The following is a 12,319-nucleotide window of genomic DNA, read 5'->3' as shown; positions in this document are numbered from 1 at the left end:
ACATGTGCCCACTTTGCATGCCAACCCCCCTTTCCGGAACTTCCGGTTCATCGCCACGTGCAGCAAGGCCGATGGTTGACGTCATTGCAGCGCGACACCACGGAAGCCTGCCTGGTCGACACGTGAGAGCGAACAGAGAAGCAAAGACAGTAGGTAAAGGCGAATAGTGTGTCCCCTCTCTGTACTCCTTTCCCATTTATTAGTCTGTGTGTAGTGACGGGAAGAGTGGGATACGACGTTCAGGGGTCTCACGCTTGTACCCAGTGCGTTACGCTGAGATCCATCAGCCGGGCGTTATACAGTCAAACAGCCGCCATTCAGTGTAAGGATAGTTGGGTGTATTGGGATCGGGGAATCTTTATTCCTTGTCTCTTGTTCTTACAGGTGCCCTTGGAGCAACGTTATACTCACACACACATAATTAAAGTGGTTGTTCACCTTTGACTTATCTGTTAAGTATGATGTAGAGCGATATTCTGAGACAATTTGCAATTGGGTTTCATTTTTTATTAGTTGTGTTTTTTGTGAGTTAATTAGCTTTTTATTGAGCAGCTCTCCTGTTTGTAATTTCATCTATCCGGTTGCTAGGGTCTAAATTCCCCTAGCAACGGCGCACTGATTTTAATAAGAGACTGGCAATGAATAGGAGAGGCCCGAATAGAAGGATGAGTAGTAAAATGTATCAATAACAATACATTGGTAGCTTTACAGAGCATTTGTTTTTTTAGATGGGGTCAGTGACCCCAATTTGAAAGCTGGAAAGAATCGGAAGTAAAAGTTAAATCATTTAAAAACTATAAATAAAGAAAGAAGACAAATTGAAAAGTTGCGTAGAATTAGCCATAATAACATACTAAAAGTTAAAAAGTTTAAAGCTGAATGTTGTGTCTCTAGTGTTTGAGTCTGGCAGCTCAGTAATTCAGGTGCAGATTCTGAACTGTTACAATTGTACAACATTTAGTTGATCCATTTCTCAGCAGTATCTCTGGAGTATTAGCAACAGCAGGGGCAAAGATAAGAAATGTATCCACCAATTGTATCCATTTTTAACAGTTTAGAGGTCGGCGACCCCCCCCCTTTCCCAGAGCTGCTTTAGAATGTAAAATATGACACTATACACTTCAATATTAGAAAAACGATCACACATAGAAAGTAGTTGGATAAAGTCTAACTATCTGAAACAAACTGAATAGGAAAAAAAGGCACCATAGGTCTCTACAAGTGAACATGCCTATATTAAATGTACTTTACAAAGCAAAACATCTCATTTACTTAAAGGGGTTCTTCACCTTCCAAACACTTTTTATCAGTTCTGTTGTTTTCAGATTGTTCCCCAGAAATAACGACTTTTTTTTTTAATTACTTTCCATTTTTAATTTTTACTGTTTTTCCAAAATCTGAGTTTAAAGTGTAATGTTCCTGTCTCTGGTGTTTGACTCAATAATTCAGGCGCAGACTCTAAACTGTTACAATTTTGCAACATTTAGTTGATCCATTTTTCAGCAGCATCTCTGGAGTATTTGCAACTATTGTATCAAGTCTAACGACTGCCTGTAATGAAACCCAGAGATTCTGCTCAGCAAGGGACCAAACATTTATGAACTAAATGTATCAATTTAGAACAATTTAAAGGGTCTGAAACCCCCTCCCAGAGCTGCTTTAGAAGGTGAAAAATTACACTTTACACTTCAATATTAGAAAAACTCTGAAAATAATAAGTAACTGGAAAAAGTCGTTATTTCTGGTGATCTATCTGAAAACTAGTTGTTTGAAGGTGAACATCCCCTTTAATTGAACTTTTAGTATGTTGTAGACCGGGCAGTTCAAAGCAACTTTTCAATTGGTCTTCATTATTTATTTTTCAATTATTTGCCTTCTTATGGGACTCTTTCTAGCTATCAAATGGGGTAATGTAAACGAACAAATACTCTGTAAGGCTACAAGTGTATTATTTCTATTTTTTATTACTCATCTTTCTATTCGGGTCCTTTCCTATTCATATTACAGTAACTTAAATGCCTGGTTGCTGGGGTAATTTTGACCCTAGCAACCAGATTTCTAAAAACCGCAACCTGGAGAGCTGATAAAAAAAATAACTAACTTAAATTAAAAAAAATAAAACCAATCGCTAATTGTCTCTGAATATCACGCTCTACATCATACTTAACGCTAACTCAAAGATGAACAACCCCTTTAAATAATGATGGCTGAGCTACAAATCCGGGAGGAACTGGCATCTATGGCCAATTGTCCTATGGCAGTACTTGGGAAAAGTGGGAAAATAATAAGTAAAGCAAATCAACATGACAGTAGGATAACATGGTGAAAGTAATGCCTAATGTGGGAGAAGCCCTCACAAATAAAGAGAGTTTTGTGAGATCCCAACATCTGCCAACTGTGAAGAGGGAGCATGCCTTGCCCAGTGGCTAAAATATCTCCGGTGTATCCGTTGCCCATTTTTATGTTATACATTGAGAGTTACACCCTTAAGAACAGAGTCAGCATGAAACCTTGCTTTCACCTGTCCTGGTAGATACGCGCTTTAAAGGAACCACATGTCTCTTGAAACATGCTCACTATTCATACAGGTGCATCATGGGTAGAAAATTAGACCCATTGAAGAAGGTGCCTCGTGGCCCAGGCCGTAAAGCAAAGAAACAGCATGGAGCAGAAAATGAACTAAAGAACATACTGCAGGAGGGTGAGTGTCAATAGGATTGGGCTTTAATACCCATTCCTCCCATTCTAAATTTTCTTCCCTCTTTCTGAACTTCCCCTTCAAGTGTCATAAGCTGGATGTTTACAACATTGTATTCAGCCTCATGAAGGTTTAGCTGTGTGTCTCCTGTCTGAGCGTTCGCTGACTTTCTGCTTTCTCCTTCCCTCTCGCTCAGACATCGAAGAAAAGCGCATGTCCAGCCGCAGCAGAAAGAGGTGAGAGTGCTGGTTCTTGGGGTACAGGCAGGGCCAAGTATTCCTGGTGCTTGGTATTTGCTCACACTTATCTCCTATCTTTCTTCCCATGTCCATTCTTTCCAGGGCAGCTAAAAGGCGCATGTTAGTGGAGCAAAAAGCAGCAGCCAAACTCCCAGCAAAGAACAATGGTATGCAGTGTCTCTTGCCTTTTCTCCCCATCATCACCACTCATTTATGTTAAAATCTCTTTGATGTCTCTCTCTTGCTACCCATTATTCATGTTATTATTCCTGTCACTACATTACTTATGGTCTTTCTTTTCCTCTGCACACTACTCTCCCCATCACTGCACCTCTCTCTCACACTGCTTGCAATCTATAGTTCCAGCCAATGCAAAGCTCAAAGCAGGAGGGAAGAAAGCTCTGCCAGGATTTAGTGATGACAATGCACAATGGCTGAAGCCTGCGAAAAGAGCTCGAAAGGCGGGAGAGGAAGAAAGTGAAGATGATAATGAAGAGGATGATGATGAAGAAGAGGATGAAATGGAGAAGGAAGTAAAGGATGGGATGGAGGAGGAGGACGGAGATGATGAAATGGAAGAGAAGAATGGTGAAGAGGAAGATGCTGAAGAAGAAAGTGAGGATGGAGATGATGATGATAAGGAGGATGGCAATGGTGAGTTTGGCGGATCCCTCTCTCTATCGGACAGCGATGATCTACAGGATGATTATGGAACTTCATCAGGGGATGAGAAGGATGTAAGTCATTATCCCCTCTCAAGTGCACCTCACAGTGTGCTTTCTTTACCCATGTCTTTGGAAACCCCCCTCCCCCCATGTATATTTATTGACCGATTCTTTCTTTGTAGCTTCTTCCAATAGAGCGGGCATCTAAGAAGGAGAAAAAGAAACTAAAAAGGTAACAACCCCTTTGTTTAGAATAATTCCTCTCCCCTTCCAACACACACACACTCTATACTGTTTGTTTGTATTCAAATCCTTTAGTGCCAAAACTCCATGCACATGTAGACTCTCGTGCACTTGCTACTTTCTCTAGCTTACTGTCTTTTCTTCTGTCTCTATGCAGCCTATGGTGCATCTCTGACTGCCCCGTCTGCTTTGTTGTGCACCCGTTTCCTTTCTGTTCATCCTGCTGAGTTTTCCTATTTATCCAGCATGTCGTGCACCTGTCCTGCCCACTTTCTTTCCAGCGTGCTGCACAGTTCCCTTCTCCTGTGTATAATATGAATTTTATCCCAGAATCTCTTACCATTATTCATTGTTCTGGTATCTTCCATTTAGTGAAGAGGCTGTTAAAGGAGAAGATAGCAGCATTCAGTTGAATGTGGATTCTGAGGACCCGTTTCAGCTTCCAACTGAAGAAGAGTTGGAAAAGGAGCGTATCCTTTTATTTTGCAGGATTGTGATTCCTCAGACTCATATTTCTCACACACTTCCTTTATTTTTGCCTCTTCGTTCTTTAAAATCTCTGCACTCCAAAACATCTTTCCTTAGAATGTCCCTTCCTTAACTGCCTGTTTAGTCTCAACTGCCCCAGATCTTTCCACAATGCAGGAGCGCATTAAGGATATAGTTGGGGTTCTGCAGAATTTTGCACAGCGAGGAGGAGGTCGAACACGGCAGGATTACCTCAAAGTGCTCAAGAAGGATCTTGCTACCTACTACAGTTACGGAGATTACATGATTGAGACGCTCAGTGACCTTTTCCCAGTGTCGGAGGTGAGAGCGATATATATTGTCATGTGTATAAGAGAGTTGTGCCTGGGAAAGGGCATGGCAGTGTGTCATACAGAAAATATCTGGTACAATTGGTGTGACAAAAGTAACTGTATTGGCTGAAATGTAAACAACAGATGTATTCTATTGGGTTATATTCTTTGGGAGGTTATTAATGTTTGTTTGGGTCTTGACCTGCCCTGAATCTTTGAGTGTTTTTTCAGTTGGCAACTTTGTGCAGTTTGTCTTGCTTTGTTGGGGGCTTGTAGTTTGTTTCTGTGCCCCTATCTACCTGTTCTGGAACACTAGATTTGCACCACTTGTACCAGGGTTGATATTCCAGTCAATACTGTGCCTTCTAATAGAAAGGGAAAATATGTTCTCACTGTCACAGAATGCTCTTTTACCCATTGGCCTGCCCTGCTTTATGGCAGCTGAGATTCTTGCTATCTGTATAACAGAGCATTCTGTCCCAGTGGCTGCACAGATCCTATCTGATCCCCATTGTAAGCAGCAGTCCTGTCCTGCTTTATGGCAGCTGAGATTCTAGCTATCTGTATAACAGAACATTCTGTCCCAGTGGCTGCACAGATCCTATCTGATCCCCATTGTAAGCAGCAGTCCTGTCCTGCTTTATGGCAGCTGAGATTCTAGCTATCTGTATAACAGAGCATTCTGTCCCAGTGGCTGCACAGATCCTATCTGATCCCCATTGTAAGCAACAGTCCTGTCCTGCTTTATGGCAGCTGAGATTCTAGCTATCTGTATAACAGAGCATTCTGTCCCAGTGGCTGCACAGATACTATCTGATCCCCATTGTAAGCAGCAGTCCTGCCCTGCTTTATGGCTAAGATTCTAGCTATTTGTATAACAGAGCATTCTGTCCCAGTGGCTGCACAGATCCTATCTGATCCCCATTGTAAGCAGCAGTCCTGCCCTGCTTTATGGCTTAGATTCTAGCTATCTGTATAACAGAGCATTCTGTCCCAGTGGCTGCACAGATCCTATCTGATCCCCATTGTAAGCAGCAGTCCTGCCCTGCTTTATGGCTAAGATTCTAGCTATCTGTATAACAGAGCATTCTGTCCCAGTGGCTGCACAGATCCTATCTGATCCCCATTGGAAGCAATAGTCCTGTCCTGCTTTATGGCAGCTGAGATTCTAGCTATCTGTATAACAGAACATTCTGTCCCAGTGGCTGCACAGATCCTATCTGATCCCCATTGTAAGCAGCAGTCCTGCCCTGCTTTATGGCTAAGATTCTAGCTATCTGTATAACAGAGCATTCTGTCCCAGTGGCTGCACAGATCCTATCTGATCCCCATTGTAAGCAGCAGTCCTGTCCTGCTTTATGGCAGCTGAGATTCTAGCTATCTGTATAACTAGGGATGCACCAAATCCAGGATTCGGTTCGGGATTCGGCCCTTTTCAGCAGGATTCGGATTCGGCCGAATCCTTCTGCTTGGCCGAATCCGAATCCTAATTTGCATATGCAAATTAGGGACGGGAGGGAAATCGTTTGACTTTTTGTCACAAAACAAAGTAAAAAATTTTTCCCCTTCCCACTCCTAATTTGCATATGCAAATTAGGATTCCGTTTGGTATTCAGCCTAATCTTTCGCGAAGGGTTCAGGGGTTTGGCCGAATCCAAAATAGTGGATTTGGTGCATCCCTATGTATAACAGAACATTCTGTCCCAGTAGCTGCACAGATACTATCTGATCCCCATTGTAAGCAGCAGTCCTGTCCTGCTTTATGGCAGCTGAGATTCTAGCTATCTGTATAACAGAACATTCTGTCCCAGTAGCTGCACAGATCCTATCTTATCCCCATTGTAAGCAGCAGTCCTGTCCTGCTTTATGGCAGCTGAGATTCTAGCTATCTGTATAACAGAACATTCTGTCCCAGTGGCTGCACAGATCCTATCTGATCCCCATTGTAAGCAGCAGTCCTGTCCTGCTTTATGGCAGCTGAGATTCTAGCTATCTGTATAACAGAGCATTCTGTCCCAGTGGCTGCACAGATCCTATCTGATCCCCATTGTAAGCAGCAGTCCTGTGGCTGCTCAGGTTCTTTTCTGTTTTGTCTCATTTCATCTAAACCTGTCTAATCAGTCTATTTTGATCCTTTTCACTCATCCTCAGCTAGTAGATTTCCTGGAGGCCTGTGAAGTTCATCGTCCGATAACAATCAGAACCAACACCTTAAAGACAAGAAGACGTGACCTTGCTCAGGTAGAGAACTTTGCCTTAACCCCCTTTTCAATTCTGGAAACTGAAATGTTGAGTTCTGAAATGTTGCTCCTTCTTCCTTTTCAGTTTAAGCCTTTCGGGGCCTGCTTTGTCAGCACTTAGAATTTGCTACTAAAATATCTGCTTGAAGCAAATTGCAAAAACAGCACTGCAGACAATGTTCCCTCTAAGATGTGTACTTGTGCGCGCACACACAAATTTGGGTGCGCACAAAAAGGGAATATGATTAAAAGTCGCAATCGTTCTTTAAAATGGTGTCTTTGCAAAAGATTAGCTCTGATTGCAATGTAAAATCATTCGCTGGCAAATATAACATTGCGATTTTCGTTAAGCAACTGTTTACCGGTAACACCTGCTCTGATTTGCAAATTTTATTACATTACTGCAAAATTTGCAAATTTTGGGAGGAAGTCTGTAATGGGTCAAAGCATATAACAAAAATCTTTTATTTTTCCTTTTTTCCATTGTTTCTTAGGCTCTTATTAACCGCAGTGTAAATTTGGATCCCTTGGGTAAATGGTCAAAAACTGGGCTCGTTATTTACGACTCTTCAGTTCCAATTGGTGAGTTTATAGATTGTTTTCATGCAAGTTCTTGCTATACTATAAACTATACCCCCCAAACAATGTAGGTCTCTATAAAAAGATGTTGCAAAAAACAGCTAATATGTAAATCCCTGCTTCATGTAAATAAACTATTTTCATAATAATATACTTTTCTAGTAGTATGTGCCACTGGGTAATCATAAATAGAAAACTGCCATTTTAAAAAATAAGGGCCGTCCCCTGGGATCATATGATTCACGGTGCACACAAACATACCAACATACCATACAGGTTAGGTCACATGAGCCAATTAACAGACAGAGTTCTAGCTTTTGCTTTAACACTTCTTCCTGTTACAGTTAGACTTGTAGTATTTCTGGTCAGGTGATCTCTGAGACAGCACAGAGACCATCACAAAATGGTGGTTCAAGGCAAGAGATGTAAAAAGGCAATATTTACTTAAATAGATAGACCAGTTTGGTAAGATTCTTTAATATGCCACTTAATATGATGTAAACTATCTGTTGCTTAAGTATTCATTTTGGGGGGTATAGTTTTCCTTTAAGCTGGCCATACACGCATGAATGATCGTACGGCACAATCTTCCGACCTGTAAATAAATGTTCAGATTAAGTATTTAAAAATAACATTGGACAATGTTCTGGCTATAACTTGACCGACAAATACTAGAGACAGGCACTCATTGATATTGTCAGACAGGCAATACATGGAGAGATATCATAGTTAGCCGTCAGAAATCAAATTAGCCAAGCCACTTTATCTTTGTGCCTGTGGCCAGCTTTAAGGTGGCCATAGACGCACAGATAATATCGTACGAAACTAATTTTCATACAATATTCAGTGCGTGTATGGTGGGAAACTAGCCAACCAATATCGGCATAAAACTTTGATATCGGTCGGCTCGTAGATCGCGCTGGACGGAAAATTCTGATCGGGTGCATTTGAAGGCACCCAAACATCAGCCATTGTTAGTGCTGAATCGTCAGATACAGGTAGAATTCTATTGTTTCTATATGTATATCTGACCATTCAGCTCTACACGTGTGTATTAAAACGAACAATCTTTTTTGGAAAGATCTTTTCCAAGAAAGATCGTAATTGTTACGTCTATGGCCAGTTTTAGAGTTCAGACTGTACTTTGTTTTGTGCAAGGGGAAAATTGTCTTATTTTCTTACCTGTGTACCTAGGTGCAACGCCCGAGTACTTAGCTGGACATTACATGCTGCAAGGAGCATCTAGTCTTTTACCAGTCATTGCACTGGCTCCTCAGGAGAATGAGAGGGTGCTGGATATGTGCTGCGCACCAGGCGGAAAAACCAGCTACATCGGTAAGTAAAGCGGCTTAGAAAGGGGGAACAGAGGACTAAAGTAATCTGGTGCTGTCAGGACGTTCTTTATCAGTGCTGTTTTCCCCTGATGTCTCCAGCTCAGCTTATGAAGAACACGGGGTCAGTTGTTGCAAATGATATGAATGCGGAGAGGCTTCGCAGCGTCGTGGGAAATCTTCACCGTCTGGGGGTGACAAACTGCATCATCTCTAATTACGATGGCCGGCAGATCTCCAAGGTCAGTTGGCCTGAAAAAGTGCTTGAGGGCATCAGGGCAAATTGCCTGGTAGGGGAGATTTCATGGTTCTTCAGGGAAAAGCTAGGTCTTTGGGACTTGGTTGTTCATCAGCATGTCACAAGCCTGAGATATTTGTGCAAATGTTAAATGTTTTTTTTTTGTTTTTGTTTTTGTTTTTTTTTTTTAAATTGTTTATTCATTTTCTTTGTCAAATGTTCAAGAGTGAAGTAACAAAGAGGTGGCTGCAAAACTAATATATTTTGTTTTTAAAGTCAGTCCTTGCAATTTGGTTTTTAATTATTACTAACCGTTACCCCTTTTTTTTTTTTTTTTTTTTCATCCTCTACCAGATTTTAGGGGGCTTTGATAGAGTTCTTCTTGATGCTCCATGCAGTGGTACTGGGATTATCAGCAAAGACCCTGCAGTTAAAACAAACAAGGTAACACAGTACCGGTCTTCTATATAGATTACTCTTGAACAGCTCTAGACTCCTTTTGTTTCTACTCTATAGCAGTGGTATCCTAACAGTGGTACTGGCTTTCCTAGGGGCTCCAGAGTAGTGGAATAGGGACAGTATGATGGCCTGTTAATTGCAAATTGATGGTAAAAAGAGGATTTTTGTATTCCTAACGTCATTACCTTTTTCTTAAATCCCTTGGGGAGGCAGGAACCCAGTATTTCTTGTTCTAATGATTGCTATGCCTTGTACAAGAATGTATAAGATGAGTACATTCATGTTATACATTTGTATTTACACAGAGCGTACAGGATATCCAGCGTTGTGCCCACATACAGAAGGAGCTGGTTCTCAGTGCTATTGATGCTCTGGATGCCCAGTCACAGACAGGCGGGTTTCTGGTTTATTGTACCTGCTCCATAACGGTGAGTGAGCCAGACTGAATATCTTCACCAGCGCTTCCTCTGTGCACCTGGGGTTGTCGCCGATATTTCATGTCTTTAGTCCGAGATCAAGTGACAACGAGATCCACTTAACTCCAAAGCCAATTCCTGTTTGTATGATGTACGAATAAACCCATGTCAGAGTTTTACTGTATTGTCTAGGGGTCACCAGTGTCCCTTGTTTTCCTGTTGACCCATAATCCTTAATCTTGCTCTTGTGAAGATCCAATCCAAGACTAATTCTGAATTCTGTCTCTGCAGGTGGAGGAAAATGAATGTGTAGTGGATTATGCTTTGAAAAAGAGAAATGTTAAACTAGTACCAACAGGACTGGATTTTGGAAAGGAAGGTTTTGTAAGGTAAGGTTACAGGCTTGTGTATTTATATGCTCTTATACCCCCTGCCGATTGCTTGCTAGGGTTTCCTCGTATTTCTTTTCTATGAGGGTCCCTGAGGATAGATCAGTCAGTCTGTGCCTCTTGGTGTAAAAGAGTAAAGCAAGGAGTGTGGATTTGACAGTCTTTTAACTCTCCAAAGATTATTCCATATGTGAGCAGACTCTGTATTAGTGCGTAGTTGTGATTCATTGGGTAAAGGTGTTTATAATGCTTTGCCACCACAACATGTGTAAATTTTAGAATCTGTATTGGCTAGACTGCAATGTGGCCAACCTGACCATCTATAAATAATTCTTCTTCCCACTCAGATTCAAGGAACGGCGGTTTCACCCTTCACTGCGTCAGACACGAAGATTTTACCCACACACTCACAATATGGATGGCTTCTTCATTGCAAAACTCCGCAAGTTCTCCAATGCCATCCCTAACCCAAATAAAGGTAAGCTCCTCCAATAATGGCTAATGCATTTCTGGCCAAGCCTGTAGAGCATCTTAAAGGGAAAAAGGATTAATTTAATTGTGATTCCAGATTGCCTGAATTAAGGAAACTGATTTTTGCTGGTCTGCAATCTGACCAGCTACCTGCTGATGACCATTTCTCAAATGTTTTGTCTTGTATGTCTGACTTGTATGTGCTTTGCTCAGTGTTACCCCAAGTTAATTATGCTTATTTTTATAATAAAATCCCCTTATAATAAAAGCCTATGTTAATCAGCAAGTTGCCCTTTAACTGAGTTAATGCCCCCCTGCCCACACAAGCTTTAAGTTCTCTTCCTAAGCATGGGTGCAAAGTCATTTCCAGCACTTTCATCCAGGTCTCAGTATACATTATACTCATTTTCTTTTACCAGTTAGCAGTAACTTTCCTTCATTATGTAGTCCCTTGACCATGACTCAACAGTCCACATGATCCCATACCATTTGTTTTGTGTTCATCCTTCAGATGAAGAGACCGTAACCCCCAGCCCAGAAGAACTGAAAAAGGAGAAAGTCGCAAAGAAGAAAGCTGCAAAGAGGAAAGCTCCAGATGAGAATGACATAAATGACAAAGCACCGAAGGAGAAAAGCGAAAATCAAAAAGCTTCAAAGGTTAAAGGAGGAAATAAGAAGGCGCCAAAGGAAAAAGGAGTAAATGAGAAGTTGCCAAAGGAGAAAGGAGGAAATGAGAAGTCACCAAAGGCAAAAGCTCAGAAGAAGAAAGTTGTAGTTAAGAAAGCTTACATGAAGAAAGCTGCAAAGATGACTGGTAAGAAAGATAAGAAGAAAGTGGCAAATAAGAAAAAAAAGTTGTTCAAACAAAAAAAGAACAAATAACATGTGATATTCACTATCACTTGCCCTGCGACTTACTCAGCCTGCCTGCTACTGCACAGAACCTCAGTACATTCTGGTCTCATGTGCAGGACCCAAAGGGAACTGAGAAGCGATTGGGAGCAGACCAAATAAACATTCTAGTTTCCCTGTAGATTTCTTGCAGGGCTGCTGTAATGCACCATTGCATGATGATGCTCCCTATAATGTGTTGGGTCTCATTCCACCACTCCTCCTAAAAGGCAGCAGGCCCTGTAAAATATCTATGCTGTTTTATAAAATGGAAATAGAAAAAAATGTTTTTATGGAGTTTGCCTTTGGGTCTTTCTGTTATCTGTCGGAGAGCAGATGCATGGAATGGAGAGTGCTCGCTGGGCTGAATGAGTGCTGATGATGATGTGTGAAAGTTATTCTGTAATGGATAATGAATTGGTGCAAAAGAGTGGCAGCCCAGAAATACTCTAAGGTGCAGATAAGGTGCCCACAGTCAGGACACATCAGTTTCACAAGATGTGGTTTGGTAAAGCTTGCCAATGAGGTGAAAAAAAACACTACGCAAAAAGGAATCTGCATCTCCCAGGATTAGAGTTTATTTAACCACCAAGCTTCTCTTTTTCCCAAGGAATTTTGAGGGCAGGGTAAAGATCATAGCACTTTAAGTGCACCCAATTT

The 12,319-nt window shown here is 41.4% G+C and overlaps 1 protein-coding gene across 3 annotated transcripts; it reads left to right on the top strand.

Annotated features, from left to right (window-relative positions):
* nop2.L (NOP2 nucleolar protein L homeolog) lies at nucleotides 1–11,956 on the top strand. 3 transcript variants are annotated; one of them, XM_018225057.2, is made up of 17 exons: nucleotides 1–153; nucleotides 2,589–2,701; nucleotides 2,895–2,934; nucleotides 3,040–3,104; nucleotides 3,298–3,674; nucleotides 3,785–3,834; nucleotides 4,218–4,315; nucleotides 4,459–4,655; nucleotides 6,797–6,886; nucleotides 7,380–7,467; nucleotides 8,659–8,799; nucleotides 8,898–9,037; nucleotides 9,388–9,477; nucleotides 9,798–9,920; nucleotides 10,200–10,297; nucleotides 10,645–10,775; nucleotides 11,280–11,956. In XM_018225057.2, the coding sequence occupies exons 2-17, from the start codon at nucleotides 2,596–2,598 to the stop codon at nucleotides 11,648–11,650; spliced, it is 2,205 nt and encodes a 734-aa protein (XP_018080546.1). In that variant the 5' UTR covers nucleotides 1–153; nucleotides 2,589–2,595; the 3' UTR covers nucleotides 11,651–11,956. The 3 variants fall into 3 exon arrangements, with proteins under 3 accessions (XP_018080546.1, XP_018080547.1, XP_018080548.1); XM_018225058.2 differs by having other exon boundaries at nucleotides 42–149; XM_018225059.2 differs by lacking the exon at nucleotides 1–153 and adding an exon at nucleotides 175–322.
* The last annotated feature ends 363 nt before the right edge of the window (nucleotides 11,957–12,319 follow it).

This window comes from Xenopus laevis, chromosome 7L, assembly GCF_017654675.1.
Source record: "Xenopus laevis strain J_2021 chromosome 7L, Xenopus_laevis_v10.1, whole genome shotgun sequence".
Classification (NCBI taxonomy): Eukaryota; Metazoa; Chordata; class Amphibia; order Anura; family Pipidae; genus Xenopus; species Xenopus laevis.
This window is presented reverse-complemented; position numbering and strand designations above follow the sequence as displayed.